Source organism: Schistocerca nitens, chromosome 3 (assembly GCF_023898315.1).
Source record: "Schistocerca nitens isolate TAMUIC-IGC-003100 chromosome 3, iqSchNite1.1, whole genome shotgun sequence".
In the NCBI taxonomy this organism is placed as follows: Eukaryota; Metazoa; Arthropoda; class Insecta; order Orthoptera; family Acrididae; genus Schistocerca; species Schistocerca nitens.
This window is the reverse complement of record NC_064616.1, coordinates 384,026,779-384,051,033: the sequence shown is the minus strand read 5'-3', so window position 1 is coordinate 384,051,033 and position 24,255 is coordinate 384,026,779. Positions and strand designations below refer to the sequence as shown.

Genomic DNA, 24,255 nt, shown 5'->3' with positions numbered 1-24,255 from the left:
AGAGAGGGGAAGGAGGTGGCAATGGGGAAGGAGCAAAAATAGGGAGGGAGGGCACAGTGATGGAAATGCAGCCAGGGACGGAAAAATTGGCTGCAATAGCTCGGAGCCCCCTGTGCATCTCATGCACGAAAGAACTGTGAGCCCCCTGGGGGGGCTGGAACCTTCATAGATGCATTTAGTCAAGAATTTTACAGTGTGCAGGTGGTGCTAACCCATACAATGGAAATATATTATCCAATCAGGACCAAACAAAACTCCTGCACAACTGCAAGGGGCATAACCCATCTGCACCTCAGTTCTTCCCATTCAGACATTTTAAATATTTGGCACAGCTTAAGAGGTTCTAAACTTAATGTGACGCATTCATGTGACCTTCTTGTCAAATATAAGGCCCAAAAATCTCAGTGATTCTTTAAAATCAAGAGTGGTCTCCCTTAGTTTTAAAAGTGATAGGTTAAACCCTTCGTGTTGAACCATGGATCCTGTCACCGGTGGAAAAACTTGTGTGTCTCAGCGATACAGATAGCCATACTGTAGGTGCAACAACAATGGAGGGGTATCTGTTGAGAGGCCACACAGATATGTAGTTACTGAAGAGTAGCAGCAGCCTTTTCAGTAGTTGCAGGGGTGACAGTCTGGATGATTGACTGATATGGCCATGTAACATCAACCGAAACAGCCTTCCTGTGCTGGTACTGCGAACAGCTGAAAACAAGGGGAAACTATAGCTGTAATTTTTCTCAGGGGCATGCAGCTCTACTGTATGGTTAAATGATGATAGGATCCTCTTCGGTAAAATATTCCAGAGGTAAAATAGACCTCCATTCACATCTGCAGGTGGGGGTTACTCAGGATGACACTGTTATCAGGAGAAATAAAACTGGCATTCCACGGATCGGAATGTGGGATGTCAGATCCCTTAATTGGGCAAGCATGTTAAAAAATTTAAAAAGGGAAATGGATAGGTTAAGGTTAGATATAGTGGGAGTTAGTGAAGTTTAGTGGCAGGAGGAACAGGACCACTGGTCAGTTGAATACAGGTTTATAAATACAAAGTCAAATAGAGGTAATGCAGAAGTGGGTTTAATAATGAATAAAAAAAATAGGATCACAGGTAAACTACTACGAACAGCTTAGTTAACAGGCACAAAGCTCAGACTCATAACAATAATACAGATGAAGAGATTGAAGAAATACATGACGAGATAAAAGACGTTATTCAGATAGTTAAGGGAGACAAAAATTTAATAGTCATGGGGGACTACAATTCAATAGTAGGAAAAGGAACAGAAGAGAAAATAGTAGGAGAATATGAACTGTGGGAAAGGAATGAAAGAGGAAGCCACCTTGTAGAATTTTACACAGAGCACAATTTAATCACTTCGTTTAAGAATCATGAAAGAAGGTTGTATATCTGGAGGACACCTGGATGGTAAGACAGAAATTTTGGAACCAGATTTTAAATTGTAAGACATTTCCAGGGGCATATATGGATAATTTATTGGTTATGAACTGCAGATTAAAACTAAAGAAACTACAAAAAGAACTAAGGAGATGAGACCTGGTTAAACTGAAATAAGCAGAGGATGTAGAGAATTTCAAAGGGAGCATTAGAGGACAATTGACAATTTCAAAGGAAGTACGTTACAGTATGCTTGTTCGCCCACTGCTTGAATACTGCTCAGCGGTGTGGGATCCGTACCAGATAGGGCTGATAGAAGAGATAGAGAAGATCCAACAGAGAGCAGCGCGCTTCGTTACAGGATCATTTAGTAATCGCGAAAGCGTTATGGAGATGATAGATAAACTCCAGTGGAAGACTCTGCAGGAGAGACGCTCAGTAGCTCGGTATGGGCTTTTGTTCAAGTTTCAAGAACATACCTTCACCAAAGAGTCCAGCAGTATATTGCTCCCTCCTACGTATATCTCGCGAAGAGACCATGAGGATAAAATCAGAGAGATTAGAGCCCACACAGAAGCATACAGACAATCCTTCTTTCCACGAACAATACGAGACTGGAATAGAAGGGAGAACCGATAGAGGTACTCAGGGTACCCTCTGCCACACACCATCAGGTGGCTTGCGGAGTATGGATGTAGATGTACATGTACAGCAGAAGGAATACAGTAGAAGAAGAAAGGGTAGCTTAGAGAGATTAAATAGTGAAGGCAGCACAGGACCAAGTAGGGAAAAAGACGAGGGCTAGCAGAAATGCTTGGGTAACACAAGAGATACTGAATTTAATTGATGAAAGGACTAAATATAAAAATGCAGCAAATGAACCAGGCAAAAGGGAACACAAATGTCTAAAAAATGAGACTGCCAGGAAGTGCAAAATGGCTAAGCAGGAATGGCTAGAGGAAAAGTAAGAATTTAGAAGCATTTATCACTATGAGAAAGATAGATGCCACCTACAGGAAAATTAGAGAGACCTTTGGAGAAGACAGAACCACATGTATGAATATCAGGAGCTCAGATGGAAAAGTAGTCCTAAGCAAAGAAGAGAAAGCAGAAAGGTGGAAGGAATATATAAAGGGTCCTTACAAGGGAGATGTACGTGAGGGCAATATTATGGGAATAGAAGAGGACACAGACGAAGATGAGATGGGAGATATGATACTGCATGAAGAATTTGACAGAGCACTGAAAGACCTAAATCGAAACAACGCCCCAGGAATATACAACATTGCATTAGAATTACTGACAGCCTTGGGAGAGACAGCCATGACAAAACTCTTCCATCTAACAAGCAAGATGTATGAGACAGGCAAAATACCCTCCAACTTCAAGAAGAATATAATAATTCCAATTCCAAATAAAGCACATGCTGACAGGTATGAAAATTACCAAACTATCAGTTTAATAAGTCACAGTTGCAAAACAAATGAATACTTTACAAAAGAATGGAGAAACTGGTAGAAGCCGACCTTGGGGAAGATCAGTTTGGATTCAGGAGAAATGTAGGAACACACAAATCAATACTAACCCTACGACTTCTCACAGAAGATAGGTTAAGGAAAGACAAATCTATGTATATAGCATTTGTAGACTTAGACAAAGCCTTTGACAATGTTGAATTGAATACTCTTTTTTCAAATTCTAAAGGTGGCAGTGGTAAAATAAAGGGAGAGAATGGCTATTTACAGCTTGTACAGAAACCAGATGGCAGTTATAAGAGTCGAGGGGCATGAAAGGGAAGCAGTGGTTGAGAAGGGAGTGAGACAGAGATGTAGCCTATCCCCAATGTTATTCAAACTGTATATTGAGCAAGCAGTACAGGAAGCAAAAGAAAAATTTGGAGTAGGAATTAAAGTCCAAGGAGAAGAAATAAAAACTTTGAGGTTTGTCAATGACACTATAATTCTGTCAGAGACAGTAAATGACTTAGAAGAGCAGTTGAATGGAATGGACAATAGTCTTGAATGGAGGATACACGAACATCAAGAAAAGTAAAACAGGGATAATGGAATGTAGTCGAATTAAATCAGGTGATGCTAAGGGAATTAGACTAGGAAGTGCGACACTTAAATTGGAAGATGAGTTTTGCTATTTGGGCAGAAAAATAACATAATGAGACAGATACCGAAACAGAAGGACCTCCCAATCACATATTGAAAAAAAAAAAAAAAAGAAGTAGAGAGGATATAAAATGAAGACTGGCAATGGCAAGAAAAGTATTTCTGAAGAAGAGAAATTTGTTAATATTGAGTATAGATTTAAGTATCAGGAAGTCTCTGCTGAAAGTATTTGTATGGAGTGTAGCCATGTATGGATGTGAAACATGGACGATAAATAGTTTAGACAAAAAGAGGGCAGAAGCTTTTGAAATGTGGTGCTACAGAAGAATCATGTATGGATGTGAAACATGGATGATAAAACGATAAATGGTTTAGACAAGAAGAGAATAGAAGCTTTTGGAATGTTATGCTACAGATGAATGCTCAAGATCAGATGGGTAGAGCACATAACTAATGAGGAGGCAGTGAATAGAATTGGGGAGAAAAGAAATTTGTGGCACAACCTGACTAGAAGAAGGAATTGGTGGTTAGAACACATTTTCAGACATCAAGGGATTGCCAGTTTAGTACAGGAGGGACGCGTGAGGGGTAAAAATAGTAGAGGGTGACAAAGAGATGAATACGGTAAGCATATTAACAAGTCTTCAGACTGAAGACCGCAACAGAACACAGGTTAAAATGACGACGATGAACACACACAGTTTTTCCAAATGCAAGGCTAAAACTTGTTTTCTCTGCCCATATCCCTAGTCCCTTAAGTTTCAATTCTAGTTGATGAGTTAAATTCATGAATAGGTTTCTTACAGACTGATCCCAAGAACCCCTTTTCATCTAAATTATCTCATTAGCCTGAAGTTCTGCTTTAGATTATTTCTACATCTACACGGCTAGTCTGTAAATGCCTGGCAGAGGGTTCATCCAACCACCTTCACAATAATTTTTTATTATTCCGCTCTAGAACAGCAATCGGGAAAAAACAAAAACCTATATGTTTCTGTGCAAGCTCCGATTTCCCATGTTTTATTATGAGCTCTGACTTCCCCTATTTTATCAGGATTATCACTTGTCCCTATGATGGTCAGCGTCAAAAAAATGTTTTCACATTTAGAGGAGAATGTTGGTGATTGAAATTTTGGAAAAAGATCCCGTTGCAATGAGAAATGCCTTTGTTTTAATGATGTCCACCCCAAATCCTGTCTCATGTCCGTGACACTCACCCCCCCCCCCTTCCCAGTTTCTGATAATGCAAAATGTGCTGCACTTCTTAGAACTTTCTCAATGTACTCGATTAATACTCTCTGCTAAAGATCCCACACCACACAGCAGTATTCCAAAAGAGGATAAACAAGCATAGTGTAGGCAGTCCCTTTAGTATATTCTAAGTGTTATGCCAATTAAATGTGGTCATTGGTTCATCTTCCACATAACATTTTCTGTGTGTTATTTCCAATTTAAATTGTTCATAATTGTAATTAGTAGGTATTTAGTTGAATTTATGGCCTTTATATCTGATTGATTTATCATGTAACCGAATTTTAATGGATTCCTTTTAGCATTCATGTGGATGACCTCACACTTTTCATTTTTTAAGGTCAATTGCCAGTTTTCATACCATACAGATATCTTATCTAATTCATTTTGCAATTGGCTTTGATCTTCTGATGACTTTACTAGATGATAAATGACAGTATCATCTGCAAAACAACCTATGATGGCTGCTCACTCTCCTAAATAGTTTATATAGATAAGAAACAGCGGAGGGCCTATAACATTACCTTGGTGAATGCCAGAAATCACTTCCTTCTGTTTTACTTGACGGCTTTCCTTCAATTACCATGAACCTGTGACCTGTGTGACAGGAACTCATGAATCCAGTTCTGATGTAAAAACCCTTCTGGAAATCTAGAAATACAGAATCAATTTCAAATCCCTTGTCGACAGCACTCAACACTTTGTGTGAGTAAAGAGCTAGGTGTGTTTACCAAGAATGTTGTTTTCTATATGTGTGTTGACTGTGTGTCAAGAGCCTATTCTCTTCTAGGTAATTCATACTGTTCGAACACAATATAAGTTCCAGAACCCTGTTGCAATCATTGTTAATTATCTTGGCCTGTAATTTAGTGGATTATTCCTATTTCCTTTCTTGAATATTGGTGTGACCTGTGCAACTTTCCACTCTTAGCGTTTGGATCTTTCGTCAAGCAAGTGGTTGTATATTATTGTTAAGTATAGAGTTATTGCATCAGCATTTTCTGAAAGGAGCCTAAGTGGTGTACAATCTAGACTGGAAGACTTGCTTTTATTAAGTGATTTAACTTGCTTCACTACTCTGAGAATATCTACTTCTAAGTTACTCACGTTGGTGACTGTTCTTGATTCGAATTCTGGAATATTTACTTCATATCTCAGTCTACTTCACCAGCAACTATTTTATTAATCATCTAAACATGAGAAATACTTGACTAAAAATGGTTTCATTTCCATGTTTGCTTCCGATAGTATGGAGATAATATTAAAAGTTGAAACTTGCAAAAATGGTAAAATTACTTGAAATTCATGAAATCAACACCGTATTATACAGGGCAGTGAGAAACAGTCTGAAAAGCTTCTAAGGGTGTTGGGGTGGAGGTTGTGCTGAGAAACAGTTGTTGAGAGAAAAAAAATCGATACACTGCAAAGTTTCAGAGTTACTTAGCATTGAAGTTAGCCAATCAGGTCATTGCCTGTGCAAATTCAAGCTGCCTGCCAGAAGCAGTGTTGTCAAATATGTTCTTCGTTTGGTTTCCTCAAACAGAAGAAAAATTGGTTTGCTCACTAGCTTAAAATTATCACTTCTGAAAAAGCACATTTTAACTGGTAATAAGCATTTCAAAAAGCGGTAACTCATGGGACAACAGATGTCTGTGCATTACTGCATTTTAGTGCAAGCAAGTGCTTGAATTTGCATGTGCTATGACCTGATTAGCTAACTTCAATTCCAAATAACTATGAAACGGAGAAATGTATTGAATTTGTTTCTTAACAATTATTTCTCAACACAGCCTCCCCTGCGACACCCTTACAAGCTTTCCAGGCTGTTTCCAACCACCCTGTATATACTACAGTCTTGATTTTATATAATACTTCTATAACTATAAAGGTCGTGTTAATAAGTTTGACTGCATGAACGAAAAACTAAAAATGATATAATACAGCAAAACCAGTAGAAATTTGTTAAAACAGGAATAGGGAAATGTTAAAGAATCGAATCGAAATTTGCATTTCGATGTTCGTAGGACTATTTATGAGGAAGGACTACCAAAACATGCAGTGAGTTAATGGAGTGAGACAAACATAATTATCACCAAGATTATAGAGAGCAGCAACTATTTTGAGATAGCAGCTCTTAAAATTGTTGAAGTGGAATTTTCTAACACAATTTGAAGACTAACTTCTTCTTTATAATGACAATATAATAAGAAAATGTACCTGTAATATACTGATGGTCATGAGTGAAGACAATAGTGTAGATAAAATCTGCAAAACTATTGTATGTAATAATTTGACTATTATTAGAATTTTAAACTGAATCACATTTCTTATGATTTTCTCAGACTGACTCACAGAACCAAGTAAAATATTGTAGGTGCATACAAGAAGGCCACTGTTTAAAGATAATTGGTAATGTACAAATATTAAAGAATTCTGTGAGTCAGTAGAATTAACTTTTAATTTGAAGTACAAAGGTATTCTGAAAAGTGAAGCCTCCATATTTTCTATTTTGACCTCAACATTGTTTGAGGTATTACATCTCATGCATATAGCTTGGTCTACTTGCCCACGTCACTAACCCAGGTTGCAACACACTGTCGCTACAGGGCTTTGAATTGTAGTGTGTAACATGGCAGTGTGTAATGTAACTATGTCGGTGAGTAAGTTCATCCACACATGAACCACCCTCTCCTTCAGCATGAGAATGCCAGATCACATACGAGCGCTTCAACATCTGCAATAATACGGTGCCTTGGGTTCAGTGTCATCGATCATCCTCCATACAGTACCAACTTGGTCCCATATGATTTTCATCTGTTTCCAAAACTTAATGAACACCTCCAAGCACTTCACTATGATAGTGATGATGTGGTGCAAGAAGAGGTGAGGTTGTGGCTCTGTCAACAAGGCCAAGCAGTCTACAGTGACGGTATCAACAAACTGGATTCTCATTGGGACAAATGTGTTGGTTGCCACGGTGAATATGTTCAGAAATAAATATGTAGAGATGAAATACATAGATGCAGAATGTTAATAAAGGTTGTATTATTTAAAAAGCATTACTATTCAGCACACCTTCATAAAAATTCTGAGATTCAAGTAACCCTTTTTTTCGCCCACTTTAATAAAGAGTAATAGATTGACTAATTTCTGTATTATTAATAAATGTGCTTGCTTTACAACAGCAAATAACTAATATCCAATTCGTTTATTTGAGTGGAAAGTTGAAGTGAATTGCTGAACTGTTTATATATATTTTGTGTGTGGGAGAGTACTGTTGTGTTCTCCCCTACAATTACAACTGAAGTCTAACGACAGTAAATTGATGTTATGAACATAAAGTATTTGATTATTTTTTCCCTTAAGCAGACTTCTTTTGCACAGTATAGTCTGGCTGTGAGAGACAAGTAATTCCATATTTACTCGAATATAAGACAACCCCTTTTTTCAAGGAGATACTTTGAAAAAATATATATATATATATTTTTAACATATTCTGACTAATCAGAATTACAAACTGTTTCACTGACAAAGTTTCTGCCTAAAGAGTTAACATTATATCTCTCCTAAACTTATACCATTTATAGACTGTTTACATTCTGACAACAGGAGGAGAAATAGAAAACCGAAAGAAATGGTTTGCATTAATTTTTTCTTCACTTCCTTCTTTGCTTTCTACCTAAGCCACTCATGGGAGTTACTATTTTTAATCATCGTTGTCGTCATCATTATCATCATGGTTAGGGGGGACCTAATAAACTAAACTCCATCCGAACAGGCCTTGGAAGGCTCGGTTGTCACAAATATCTCACAGTTTCTTTCAACTACCGGGTGATCAAAAAGTCAGTATAAATTTGAAAACTGAATAAATCATGGAATAATGTAGATATAGAGGTACAAATTGACACACATGCTTGGAATGACATGGGGTGTTATTAGAACCAAAAAAATACAAACCTTCAAGAAATGTCCGACAGATGGCGCTTCATCTGATCAGAATAGTAATAATTAGCATAACAAAGTAAGACAAAGAAAAGATAATGTTCTTTACAGGAAATACTCAATATGTCCACCATCATTCCTCAACAATAGCTGTAGTCGAGGAATAATGTTGTGAACAGCACTGTAAACCATGTCCAGAGTTGTGGTGAGGCATTGGCGTCGGATGTTGTCTTTCAGCATCCCTAGAGATGTCGGTCAATCATGACACACTTGCGACTTCAGGTAACCCCAAAGCCAATAATCGCATGGACTGAGGTCTGGGGACCTGGGAGGCCAAGCATGACGAACGTGGTGGCTGAGCACATGATCATCACCAAACGATGTGTGCAAAAGATCTTTCACACGTCTAGCAATGTGGGGTGGAGTGCCATCCTGCATTTTGCTTCTAATAAAACCCCATGCCATTCCAAGCATGTGTGTCAATTTTTACCCCCCTATCTACATTATTCCGTGGTTTATTAAGTTTTCAAATTTATACTGACTTTTTGATCGCCCGATACATTGTATTGTCCATGGTTTTGATTATGGTGGGACCTGAGAACACAGCTGTTTTTTCTGAATAAATAGCGGATTTTGCATATATACAGACATGAGAATTTGACAATATTTTTCTTTGCCTCTCTACTTCCAAACATGTCATCTGCCTGCTGCTCTCTCACTAGCTGCATTGAACCAGCAGCTGCGAAACTCACTTTTATTCCTCTCATACCTCCCTGTGGACACTGACAACATTGCTGCATGAAACATGTTAGGATGCCACTGGCTGTTATCTAGACTTTCAACATCTCCTGCATAAATATATACTATTGTTGAGTATTTGTCCACTTTTACAGTCAACTCAGTTCTGACTACAAATGAAAAGGCAGCTAATGCAGAAAAAGGTTTAGTTGTGATCTCTTTTTATCATTACTAAAAAAAAAAATAGTCAAGTTTTTTCTTTTGCTAATGTATAATATATTTTAGTAAAATCAATGCTGCATTTCTTCAATGGAGCTAATTAAAAAGTATTATTAGTTTTATGACAACTTTCTCTAATCAATCTAGAAACACAATTAACAATAATTCATCATAAAAAACAGCATATATGCAGCACAAGGAGGTTAGAATAGATTTTAACCTCCTTGAAGCAGTTTCATGGAGCTCAACATCATTGGCCAGTGTGGCAGGTGCAACAGCGGCCATTCTACAATACACAGTTGACGGGTAACAATCAGTGGCAGTGCTCGCTCATCTCACATGAAGTTAAATACAATCCTTGTGAAAGAAATATTAAATAGATTAAATAATAGCCCATTAAAACAAATCATAGGCAAATTAGACATTGCTTGGCAAAAGTATGAACACTAGTGTCAGCAATTTTGTGACACTACACAACCATTCTGAATTGTTTAAAATAAATCTTCACATGAACTAATTTGTCCAAACTTCATCTGTAAATGTACAATGAACCCTACATTAATATATTACACAATGTAAAAACTTTTACCTCAACAGTAGTGCAGGATGGTTATAATTAAACTTTCACTACTTGAGACGACCACTATGAAAAGCGAGTGATCATAGGAAACTGAAACTTTGTAGAAACATTTGTAACAACATGTGGAAGAGACATAATGAATAAACCACTGATAAAACACATTTTAGTTTTCATGTGAGAGGGTAACATTTGTTAACTGTATACCAAGTTTCTATTCTGGGTTACAAATGTTGCTCAATGTGATGACTATCTCCATCCATGACAGCCTTGAACCTCATTAGAGATATCAATTCACAATCGTTTGCAGTACTTTTTGAATGGTGGGCCATGGAATTTTCAGCTGTCATGACACAGCTTGTGCACTGCTTAAAGATTGCACAGTGCATCCAGCATTCTCAGTCATGGCAACAGTCACATCTTCAACAATTTGGGGCACAATTGCAGTTGGCCTCTTCCAAGAACAGTTCCCAAATCACCAATTGATTCAAACTTCTGCACTACGTTCTTCAACACCAATACAAAAAAGAGGACCTCTCCGTATTCCTTTAATACATTGATACTCGCGAAGAGCAGCAGTGCTATTGCTGTAATTCTGATAAAACAGCTTTACGAATAAAGCCCTGTTCGCTTTGTCCAGATTCATGTTGACTGCAACTGTAATGAACACTAATAATTTATGCTTGTGTTTCAATTCTATGTTTCCACGCCAGTACTGGCGCATAATGGTAAGTCTACACTATTAACAACACAAATCCTGAAGCGCACAGTCTAAATATCAATCTTATGAAGTCGGGTACCCATATGGTACATAGTTTTCCATCTACACTGGTTCAAGTACCAAAAGTTTAACTATAACCACCCTTTAGTTTAATCTGTGAATGCAAGATAACACTGCATTTTTTGAATGATGAATCTGGGAAAAACCTCATCTTATAATCGAGCAAATAAGGTAATGTAAAGACTGGCGGTTTTCATGCAGTAGACTTGTGCGTACATGCGCGTAAACTGGCTCTGTCTTGGAATTCTGATTACTGCTGGTGTCAGTATACGCCTGCCACAGGGCACCTCCACACATACAGTTGAGTCACTGGCCACCCACATGCAGTACTGCTGTTTTCAACTATTGTGGTTCAGACGTGGAATAAGAGTCTTTCTTGGTTCGCAATGGAATCTCGATAAGCCCATAATTATCCAGTGCTAGGGTGACAGACATTGTTATGAGAGGTCAGCTTAGCACGTGTGTTATTATAACCGTTTTTAACAATTTTTATGCAATATATTGGTGAAGGTCACTTATTCGGTCTTCGCATATTTTTGTACCTCACGGACCCAATGTTTACATATCCTGACAAATGGCACAGAGGGTCATCAGATGAGGACAAACCCCCATTACACTAATTGAATAACATTGCACATCTGTGATCAGACATAGGACAAATTGCACAGATAAACACATCAACACTATTTATGACATTAATCGATTTTACCGAAATTATTGCAAGATTTTAACGATTACTAAGGCGCAAAATTTATATCATTTTTCTAATTAATAATTTCTTAATGCTGGAGCTGAGATGCTGAACTGCTTCTACTGTAATATTAAGTTTTCAATACTTACAGTTAAAGAGAATCTAATTCAACTCAAATACGAAGGCAGGGTTTTGTCCATAACAGCTGTAAATATATTAACACACACGTACAAAATGCTCCCAGGCCCCAAATGTGAGTAATTTTTATTATTCAAATTTTACGAAAAGTCCATCTTTTTGTCAATCGCCTTTCAGCAGATGAGATAACAACTGACCAGTTCCTACCAGAACAGGCCAAATTGTTGTCAGCAAGACCACACTTGTGAATCAAATCACTTTGCAGTATCACCTGACTAGTGAGACGGAGGGCTCTCGGAGCCATGACGGAAAAACATCTCTTTCCATGCTACCACCTAGAGCAGATGCTAAATGGCTTAGCTTCTTTATCTTGGCATTCTCTTTCTTCTCTGAGATGTGTCTGGCTTTATCTTCTCTTGTCCCCCTGCCAATCCTAACCATTTATCCCCATAAGCAAATAAATCAATGCGGTTCCTTCTTCTGAACTTGATTACTGTGTATTAATTACAAGCCCACAGCACTTTCCAATTCAGACTACATCCCTGAGGGAGTGTGAATATAATTAAGGAGTGTGTTGACTTGGTTTTTTTATTTGGCAAAGGGAGAGGTCACAAGATTTCAGCATCTCTGAAAATGAAGCAACAAAATAAAAATAGATATGTAATATTAGCTTCAGGGTAGACTTACCTAAATGACAAAGTCCTAACCCGAGAGGAAGAAATTTGGCATAGCTTTCAGTAAGTTCTGCCTCAGGTCTTTCCATTATTAGCTGCATAAGTGTCTCAGTAACTTCAGCATTACACGAGCCCACAGATATCAACCCACAAGCTAAAGCTGCCATGGCAAGAACCTCAAGGCTCGATCTTGGATCACTGAATACAGGATACAGAAGAGTTAAAACTGCCTCCCTATTGGAACCAGCATATGCCAACCCAAGCCCTGAAACAAGTAAACAACTTTAAATCAATTATTTTCATAACACACTATCAAAATTACGTAAAAATAACATTATTTTATCATTCTCTAGTACATTAGCAAATTTCATTAAAGTTGTAGATACTAAGAAGATACTTTTCTTGCAATGAATTTTAACTGGCACACAGCAAATATTAGTGTTCAAGATCGAAATAGAGTGGCTTCCCCGCTTGGGTGAGCTTAAATTTGATGCAACTTTCTGAAGATACTTTGCACGCAATTAAAAAAATTACCAGCAGTATAAGAAACAACAGTAACTCCATATGTAAATAGAATTTCTGTATATGCAGTCAGTTACATTATATGTAGAAAGTACAGTATATATACTTTTAAACAAGATCGACCCAGATTTGAAAATTAATACACGGAAGATAGTCACAATACCAATTCATACAAAGATAAATGTGTGGAAAAAGGCATAAAATTGAACTAATCGCTGAAAGACTATGTTCTGCAGAACCATCATTAACAAGAGTCTTAAGGAAAACAAAATAAGTCAACAAGTACAATAAAACAGTGTGGAAATCGGTATAAAGCAGAGTTTGCATATTTAATTGTAGATATTAGTAGTCTGCTTATACCATGGATATGATGGTTAGGTATTTACAAAATCATGACACTAAAATTTATGGATTAATACAAGGAAATCTAAATGGGTGAGTTTCCTTTCAAATTTTACACTGAATATGTTGCGAAGCTGCTCCACATTTCTGTTTGCTGTTTAGGGCTGATCACTCCTACTACTGGAGTGCCACCTGTGTTCACAAGAGTGTTCATTCTGCAGAACTTTAGACTTGCATCACTAATTTCACTATGCTTTTCAATACTAAATCATATTTTATGCTCAGATATGATTTTCCTTGGACTCTTTTTCGTAGAAAACATGAATTGGAGTAGTAACATGTGAAACAAAGATCTCCCGGGCAGAAGCTTATGTTCAAATTTGGAACTTATTTGTACTCATGAATACGAAATTAAATTAGCACAGTGAAATATGACAGTTTACATGTGACATGTTACGATAGAGAAAGGAGCTTGTGATCACTGTTTACAGTGTCACAAGTTACTCCAAAATCATAACACAACACACATATGTAAATCCAACTGATGACGGAGGTTTAAACCTTCAAAATGCATTGCAAATAAAAATAAGCAGTGACTGGTAACAGTGAACTTGTTGTTTCATTTGGTATCAATAACAGTCACGATAAAGCATTTGAAGTGAAACACTTATTATTGTTATGCTGAAAAAATTGGCAGGGTTAAAAAAGGCTCAACACACGCACTATGAAATCAAAAGTATCTGGACACCCTCAAAAACATACGTTTTTCATATTAGGTGCATTGTGCTACCACCTATTGCCAGGTACTCCATATCGGCGACCTCAGTTGTCATTAGACATTGTGAGAGAGCAGAACGGGGTGCTCCGCGGAATTCACAGACTTCGAACATGGTCAGGTGATTGGGTGTCACTTGTGTCACACATCTGTACACGAGATTTACACACTCCTAAGCATCCCTACGTCCACTGTTTCTGATGTGATAGTGAAGTGGAAACGTGAAGGGACACATACACCACATAAGCGTACAGGCCGACCTCATCTGTTGACTGACATGAGACTGCCAACAATTAAAGAGGGTCGTAATGTGTAATAGGCAGACATCTATCCAGACCATCACACAGGAATTCTGAACTGCATCAGGACCCACTGCAAGTACTATGACAGTTAGGCGGTAGGTGAGAAAACTTTGATTTCATGGTCGAGCAGCTGCTCATAAGCCACACATCACACAGGTAAATGCCAAACGACACCTTGCTTGGTGAAAGGAATGTAAACATTGGACGATTGAACATTGGAAAAACATTATGTGGAGTGACGAATCCCGGTACACAATACGGCAATATGATGGCAGGGTGTGGGTATAGCGAATGCCGGTGAACATCATCTGTCAGCGTGTGTAGTGCCAACAGTAAAATTCAAAGGTGGTGGTGTTATGGTGTGGTCATGTTTTTCATGGAGGGGGCTGCACCCCTTGCTGTTTTGCATGGCACTATCACACCGCATGCCTACATTGATGTTTTAAGCATATTATTGCTTTCCACTGTTGAAGAGCAATTCGGGGACGGTGACTGCATCTTTCAACATGATCGAGCACCAGTTCATAATGGCCTGTGGTGGAGTGGTTACACAACAATAACATCCCTGTAATGGACTGGCCTGCACAGAGTCCTGAACTGAATCCTATAGAACACCTTTGGGATGTTTTGGAACACCAACTTCATGCCAGGCCTCACCGAACGACACTGATACCTCTCCTCAGTGCAGCACTCCGTGAAGAATGGGCTACCATTCCCCAAGAAACCTTCCAGCACCCATTTGAACGTATGCCTGCAAGAGTGGAAGCTATCAAGACTAAAGGTGGGCCAATGTCGTATTGAATTCCAGCATTAGCAATGGAGGGCACCACAAACTTGTAAGTCATTTTCAGCCAGGTGTCCAGATACTTTTCATTACACAGTGTATCAATGTGTGCCAACAGTTTCTTAATGGAATTGGAGCTGTCAAAATGTAGAACTATACCAATCATGCTTGGCAACTTCTGCAACTTTTTTAAAGACATCCATTTCTAAGGTGTGTATGTAAAGAGATTTATTTTTATTGCTGTGAATATTTGGAAAACTGCTAAATTCACAGATGAGCAATACTAAATGTTAATTTCCCCCATGACAAAAAATAATTAACATTCAATACTCAAAACAACAATCAAATAGTCCATAATATAAAAATTACTGATGGTAGTTGGATTTGAATTGGGGACCCATGGCATGCCACCCAGCGATGCTAACCATGCTTGCATGCATAACAGCTTGTGGCGTTCCTAGCTCTCTCTCTCTCTCTCTCTCTCTCTCTCTCTCTCTCTCTCTCTCTGAAACTCTCAATGGAACTGACTACGAAACCCTAAATCTAAATCTTGTCAATGATCCTCTGAATGGTGGCATTGGCAGATCCTTGCATTCTGGTCAGGTTGCTACATCCTTTCACTACGATGAGCATCAAAGGTATCCCCTACTGCTGAAGCTTTGTGATTGTTAAGTCTATTTTCAGTTTCCTTGAAGCTACACAGACGATCTGCACCTCTAGACTATAATAGCACTTCATACAGAGGACATAAACAATATCTCTGTGTTTTTGTCTTCTTGATCGAATGACATAATCCTCAATTCCATATGCGCCATCTGATGAGAACTTTCATTCTTTCTCCTGAACATACAAGGCCTGTATGTGAACCAGTCATCTCAGTTCACTCCTGATCATGGGGTGTTTCATGTAGCAATCCTGAGTATAACCTGGTTGGAAATGTAACAGCGTATCCACTGTTGTTCCCATGTACTGACAGTGGAGCAAAAATAATGGTGTGAAGCCTGTAACATCCTGCTTCACTGTGTTTTATACAAATGTCAATCTCTTTGTTCAACGACATATGTCGAGACCAAAATCCCAACACCTATGAGGCTGTTCACCTGTGGATGATAGGCAGTTATCATGTGTGTGATGTGAAACTACCTCTGATAATAGTCTCGACTGGAAGACTTTCAGAGATTGACAGACGGGATGCTCCATGCTTCAGAATGATGTCTCCTTCAAGGAACTTTATAATTTCCAGGGTTTCGGCAGTTGGCATAACTTTAGTAATAGCATAGCATGTGAGGCAGTCAATTCAGACTATCATCCATCGATTCCCATTTGTGAAAATTGGGAACCTCCTCAAAGAGTTTGATTCCAATGCAGTGAAATGGCGCTGCTGTGGACAGGATTGTTATCATATACCCTGGTGCTTCAGTCACTGGCATTCCTTACAGTAACTCACATATTGTCAAATGGATTGCTACAGGTCTACCCAGTGATAACTGCATCTGATTCTGTCCAGAGTCTTCCTCTAATCCCAGGTGACCATATGTTTCATTGTCATGGAAATAGTTCAGGATAGCTGGCTGTAGATAAGCTAGGATAATGGGCAAACATTTCTGCCCTATCACACCTCAGTTTCTTTTATACAATGTTATGTTTATTACTGGGAATTCTCATTTGGTTCGTTTCTCCTTCTTCAAGACTTCTATGCTTCTCAGCAGTGCTTGATCTTCACTCTGTTCTGCAGCCATGTCACGCACTGCAACGATGATCGATATTTCATCTATGCTGCTTTGTCCCAAAGTAATCCTTGAAAGGGACACTGTGGTATCATACACAGCCAGCGTAGAGAATGGTAGTCGTCACAAGTGAATGGTTTGCCAAATAAATATGTCCGGATTTTGTTGACTGCTGAAAACACTAGCAAGGCACTCGTTCTCAGTTGTTGAATAGTTCGCCTCAAACTTGGAGAGTACTCTGGAAGCACAAGCTATCACCTTTTCAGCACATTAGTCAATTTGCATTAGAGCTGCCTCTACCTCATAACCACTAGTGATGTTCTGAAGTTATGACTCAGCATTCTCATCATAGAATGCTGGGATTGGACAAGCAAAGATTTTTCTTGCACCCACTTCCAGGAAAATTTGGTATCTCTCTACAGTAGTTCTTGCAATGGATATGCCTTGGTACTGAAGTCCTTTATGAATTGCTGGTAGTATGAGCATATTCTATGAAAATTTCTCACATCGCGAATGTGCTGAAGAGTCAGAAAATCTGACTGTCCTTATTTTCTTTGGATCGTGATGGACTCCATTGGCATTCACTAAATGCCCCAATACTTTTATTTCTTGGGTGAATTAAGGTGGAGACCTGCAGTCTGCAAAACACTTCACCAAGTGGCTTAGATGTTCTTTAAATGACGTTGAAAAAATGACAATGCCATCTAGATAGCAAATATGTTCTTCAAATGTCTCTGATAAAATGACAATGCCATCTAGATAGCAAAGACAAACCATCCATTTAAAGAGTCAAAGCATGTTGTCCATCACAAGTTCGTAGGGGGTTGGGGCGTCACACAGTCCAAACGGCATAACTTTCCACTCAGAGGTCATCAGGAGTTCTGAAGTTTGTTTTTTTTTTTTTTTTTTTTTTTTCCAGGTCAGCCTCGGCAACCTGGTGGTCTTTTCCCTGTCAGCCTACTCAATTTCAGTTCACCAGTAGCTGGTTTGTAGGCTGACTATTGAGAAATACTTTCCCCCTTTTGAGCATTCTAGTGTGTCATCAAGGTGCAGCAATAGATATAAATCTTTCATTGTGACTTAGTTAACTCATCAGTAGTCACTGCATAAACATCATGTACCATCTTTTTTCTTCACAAGGACCACAGGAGAGGACCAAGGACACTCTGAATGTTCAATGATGTCATCTTGCAACATCTTCTCCATTTCCTCCTGGAGTATATGTCATTTTACTGGTGACAGCTAGCTTATTAGTAAATGATCCTCAGTGTTGATATGATGTTTTACAATGGGCCGCTTGGTCTGTCTTTTTTCCATGCTGGATTGGGAAGCATCCAAAAACTGTCACAGAACGGCTATCGCTCACCAACGGCAAGATCCTATTGGTAGTTCGACTGCAGTTTCATTGCCTGTGTTTTCTGTAGTGGTAGCAGAGCACGATTCTTTGTCAATGACACTAAGCTGTAGTTCTTGGACTGGTTCGGCTGTCCCTATGCACATACCTTTAGGGTTGAGTTGTGACTACTCATGACAACTAGTGATCCGAAGTTCTGCTTGACCACCTACAATGCTTCTGACTGTCACTGGCATGTAAATTTCTTTTGTGAGCCTCAGTAGCTTTTTCCACCTGACAAAAGCTTGACAGCTTAACTAAGCACCTCGACTGACAACTGGAATTGTCTTGCTGATAGGGGGATGGTCTTCAACGGCAAACAACCATCCAGAGCAATCTTTTTTGTGTGTCCTTGTTGGTATAGCTTCATCAATCTGGAGCTAGGATCTTCCACAACCTCTGATTGCTTGTGATGCCTGCAAGAAGTCTCATTCAGAACAACACTGTGACTACATTCTGTTAAAAATGACAAATTTGAAGGACTTTGTTCTGCCATTGATAGTTATTCTAGCAATTCATGTTCCTGTCAGCTTGATGTACTTCCCATTTGTGACCTTCAGAGCAATCGCTTTCATATCAAGGATCATAGTTTTCTTTAGCTGACAATGATAAGCATCTGACATTACAGAAAAGGAAGCCCTGGAGTCAAATTGCGCTTAGACATGTTCACCATCAATGACAACATCAATGAAATTCATCTTAGTGACTGTCATCCACAGAGGATTTTCATTGACTAGCGTGAAAAGGACTATTGTAGTGTTTGACATCTCACAGTCTAGGAGTTGTCAAAAACACGCCTTCCTTCTTTGCAGCAGCATACAACGAGACTAAGGCATCCACAGTGGAAACATGCTAGTGTGCGGTCCTACATTCTCTAAATGTCCGTTCTTTGTGGGACGTTATACTTGGTGTAGGAGTGATTGTGCCTGCACTGGTTGGGTGCTGGGTTGTGGTTTGATGGCTGTGGCCTGAGTTGATCAACTCCATTCTTCAGTGTGCATTGGGCTGATGGTACCACGTGCTCAAGATTCCTTCACCTCTACAACATATTCTATTATCTCCTACTATATTGGGTTGACATTCACAGCTCCTATCTCTTACCTATTCAGTCTGGAAGTTCTGGCTGCAATAACATACTGTATCTCTTCTCTCACTACCTAGTGTACGAGAGGGAATAGGTCATGCGGGTCTCCGCAACTGCCTTAGAGCCACATTTGGGAGTCCCCCATATTACTTTATTCCAATTCTTCTCTTCTTGCATTTCTTCAAGCTGCTGTTACCACTTGATGAATTCCTCAGTTATTGTGACATCCTTAAATACAAGAGCTTGGTACATGTTTTCTTCAACTCCTTTCATCAAGTGCTGATTTCTTCAGCTTCTATCATATTTGGATGCTCAATGTGGCCCCAGCCAAAACATTCTGTATGTAGAACTGCCATTTCCTCATGACATTTAGCCCTGATCTTCGATTGTTTGGACTTGATGCTGATTGTTGCCAAACATTTTCTTCATTTCAGCATGCAATTTATCCCTTCACTTCGGCCTGCAATTTATCCACATTATTGGGCTTTACCTTGTTGTTCTAAAACTACTGCTGGGCTGTGTCATCCAAGCAAAAGTACACATTTTCCAAACACATTTTGTAACCTGTAATCCATGCTGTTGTATTTGGTGACTCAGTCAAACGCTTTCTGCCATTTCATTGGGTTCTGGCCAGTGTTTCTGGATAACAGTGATGGATGCCTGATGTGCAGCTGACTTATCGCTGTTTTTGAAGCCACCTGTCTTCTGAATACAGGGATCTTAGGAACAATGTATTGCTTGTATTCAAGTTCCTATCCATGTAGGTGACGGCCTTAACTATACCTAATTGTAGTCACAGTGATGTAAACATTTTGATGTACCCAGTGTCTCCAACAAACAATGTCATGTCATAACCCCATTCACATCCAAATCCAAAAGCAGGATCACAATGAAATACAGTACTTAGCACTGAAGGAATGTTTATTACAAGTACTAATCTACAGCCATAATGAAACTGAATTGGATGGAGAGTGCAGCTAGTTATAAAAAACATTGACTATTCCAGAATACTAGCATTTGTATCAACATCAAATATTCCAGAATACACAATTATTACAAAAATAAGATATTCAAGAACCTCCCAGAAATGATAAATACTAAATAACTGCTGCTGGTGGGGTTTGAACTGGGGACCTACAGCACACAAGGTAGCAACACTAATCATTATGCCACATGCTTATGGCAATATATAGGTAACACAGGTTAGCGCAAAAGTACGGGGAGTAGTGAATCTATTTTACAATAAAAAAAAAAAAAAAAAAAAGTACCCTCAACAAAAGACTGAGTAGGCAGAAAACAAAGGGATACTGGTGAATGAGAAAATAATTTAAGTAGCAAAGGCAGCTGTGTAATTATACCCACTGGTAGCTGAAAATATCACAAAATATACAAATGAGCTAGTTCCATGATGCCAGAGAGGTGTGGCACACTGACGTTCATCGTACCATGAGAGGCATTCCAAGTTCTTCGCTCTTGTATCCACTAAAGAACCACACAGCATGCAAAGGAAGGTATAACAGAAATTCTGGTAGAATGTAAATAATTTGGAAGTAAAGGTGGTAACAGGCTTTTCCTATCCCAACAGAGGCAGGGCCACCTGCGAAAGTAGCCACATCTATCAGACCTGCTGCAATTTCTACACAGCATTTTGTGCAGGCATGACCACCAACCCACTGTGTAATCTAATGAAAGGCCACTGCCAAACTGTTGCCAAGAGCATAGTTGACCACCAAGTGCCAGAACACATTGCTGAGCACAACATGCTCGATTTCAGTGACTGCTTCAAAATCTTTGTCATTTGGAACCCCTCCCCACCTCCCCACCCCCTCCAGCAGGAGGTTTGCTAACCTACTTATATGAGAGTTATCCTTACAATACAACCTTCATTCCCATAATCCTCCTGTCCTGCAATTGCATCTTCTTCCAAATTGTCACTCCTTCAATCAATTCCCCTAAATCACCACCACCACCACCACCACCACCACCACCACACACTGCACAAACTCACCAGCTCTGATGCCCATACATTACATCCCTACCCTGTGCACCTGATGCCTCTTCCTCCTTCATTCCTATCTCACACACCTGCTTCTGGGCCATTTTTCTCCCTTCACCCACTCTACGTGGCATAACCGCTCTTCCTCCCAACTGCAGTCCTGGCATTGTGTATTTAGCCGCCACAATGTAACTTTTGTGTGTGTGTGTGTGTGTGTGTGTGTGTGTGTGTGTGTGTGTGACAAGAACATACTATACTGTACTAATTACAAGTCAACTACAGACAGTTAATTATAAGTCCGCTTTGAAATTATTAAACTGGTAAGATTACTTACCTAAAATTGCTCCTATCCGCATGACATTGCTACTATGAAGCACATAATCAGAGAGAAGTGCTAGAGCTGGATCACACTCATTTCTGACTCCACAGTTAACAATACCACAAGCCAACAATGCACCAGACTGAAAACGGTTAAAACTAAATTAGTGTGAAGTAATAAACCATAAAATTAACAACTAGTGTTTGATTTATCAACAATTAAAAACAAAAATAATATTAAATGTATGACATAGCAGACTGGGAGAAAAGCATTGTTTACAGATGCTCAAAAATTTTACTCATTCTATACACACTACAGTATTGTAAGTCTGTATTTAAAAATTACTTTGTAACAACAAACACTGCCACAAAACCGTATACTTCCAACTGACATTATTTCCTCCAATGTTTGTAATATCATATTTTGAATTCAATCTTCACCAAATAATTTGAGATACAATTTATTAACCAAAGACAATCACAGAGTGTTTGCAATCACAGTTGCATGGCTGTGATCAAGCAGTATTGTAAGTCTGTATTTAAGTCTACTTAAACAGATCACTCTATGACAACTAAAGACCTGAAGACAATCATTATAGACTGAAACTAATGATCTTGCAAATGTTTTGTACTACTGTGACTGTCAGTAAACCTTATTAATATTATTACTACACCAAAAATTGCTGATTTCATCCAAACAATAAGTACACTTTAGTTAAACTACACACAAATCTCCTCTTAACAGATTTTGCCACAAACGCCCGATTTTAACAGCATTACAGGTATCACAATCCTAAGACGAAATAAATAAAATGCACTGTAATGACATGAATGAACTGATAGATGTGAAATGAACTTAGATGCACTTAATCCTTTCGCAGGGGTATTCTCCCGCAAAGATAATTTTTTTGCTATCCTATTACAATTGTGATCAACTGACTATATTTATTTTTTGATCATTTTATTATTTTTTATTTAGGACCAAAAACTATGGTGGTACATATATCACCATGGCACCTTTGTGAAGTATTAAAACTATGGTGGTAAATGGATTTCCCACTTCACTTTTGTGAGCTGTTATGTGTTGTTATTACACGTAAAAAAAGCAATGAACAGGGTTTTCTGTTTTTAATTTTTGTTTTCTTTTACTTTATTTAAAAAATACTTCTACATCTACATCTACATTTATACTCCGCGAGCCACCCAATGGTGTGTGGCAGACGGCACTTTACGTGCCACTGTCATTACCTCCCTTTCCTGTTCCAGTCGCATATGGTTCGCGGGAAGAACGACTGCCAGAAAGCCTCCGTGCATGCTCGAATCTCTCTTATTTTACATTCGTGATCTCCTCAGGAGGTATAAGTAGGGGGAAGCAATATATTCAATACCTCATCCAGAAACGCACCCTCTCGAAACCTGGACAGCAAGCTACACCGCGATGCAAAACGCCTCTCTTGCAGAGTCTGCCACTTGAGTTTGCTAAACATCTCCGTAACGCTATCACGCTAACCAAATAACCCTGTGACGAAACACGCCACTCTTCTTTAGATCTTCTCTATCTCCTCTGTCATCCCAAGCTGGTACAGATCCCACACTGATGAGCAATACTCAAGTATAGGTCGAACGAGTGTTTTGTAAGCAACCTTCTTTGTTGATGGACTACATTTTCTAAGGACTCTCCCAATGAATCTCAACCTGGCACCTGCCTTACCAACAATTAATTTTATATGATCATTCCACTTCAAATCGTTTCACACGCGTACTCCCAGATATTTTACAGAAGTAACTGCTACCAGTGTTTGTTCCACTATCATATAATCATCCAATAAAGGATCGTTCTTTCTATGTATTCGCAATACATTACATTTGTCTATGTTAAGGGTCAGTTGCCACTCCCTGCACCAAGTGCCTATCCGCTGCAGATCTTCCTGCATTTTGCTGCAATTTTCTAATGCTGCAACTTCTCAGTATACTACAGCATCATCCATGAAAAGCTGCATGGAACTTCTGACACTACCTACTAGGTCATTTATATATATTGTGAAAAGCAATGTTCCCATAACACTCCCCTGTGGCACTCCAGAGGTTACTTTAACGTCTGTCGACGTCTCTCCATTGAGAACAACATGCAGTGTCCTGTTTGCTAAAAACTCTTCAATCCAGCCACACAGCTGGTCTGATATTCCGTAGGCTCTTACTTTGTTTAACAGGCGACAGTGTTACCAATATTAAAGTACTTTTCACAATGTGAAAACAATCCTTGAAACTTTATCATGCACAGAGGTATGAGCTGATACAGGTCACAATAATGTACCGTATTTATTCGAATCCAAGCCGCACTCGAATTTCAAGGGGAGAGAAAAGTTTTAGGCCGCTCCTCCAAATCGAAACAAAGTTGGTCCATTGTAATATGAGAGACAATTTAGGTCGAATGAATGACGATACGGCTACAGTAGTTTGGTTCGAGTAGTAAGCTTAGCTG

At 38.9% G+C, this 24,255-nt stretch overlaps 1 protein-coding gene across 2 annotated transcripts in view; it reads right to left on the bottom strand.

The window, feature by feature from the left end:
- LOC126248323 (26S proteasome non-ATPase regulatory subunit 2) overlaps nucleotides 1-24,255 on the bottom strand; it is a 128,864-nt gene that overhangs the window by 50,919 nt on the left and 53,690 nt on the right. For both annotated transcript variants that reach the window (XM_049949213.1, XM_049949214.1), the window contains exons 9-10: nucleotides 21,790-21,916; nucleotides 12,544-12,795 (exon numbers count right to left, since the gene is read on the bottom strand). In XM_049949213.1, the coding sequence (XP_049805170.1) occupies nucleotides 12,544-12,795; nucleotides 21,790-21,916 (379 nt within the window). The remainder of the gene's footprint in view (nucleotides 1-12,543; nucleotides 12,796-21,789; nucleotides 21,917-24,255) is intronic.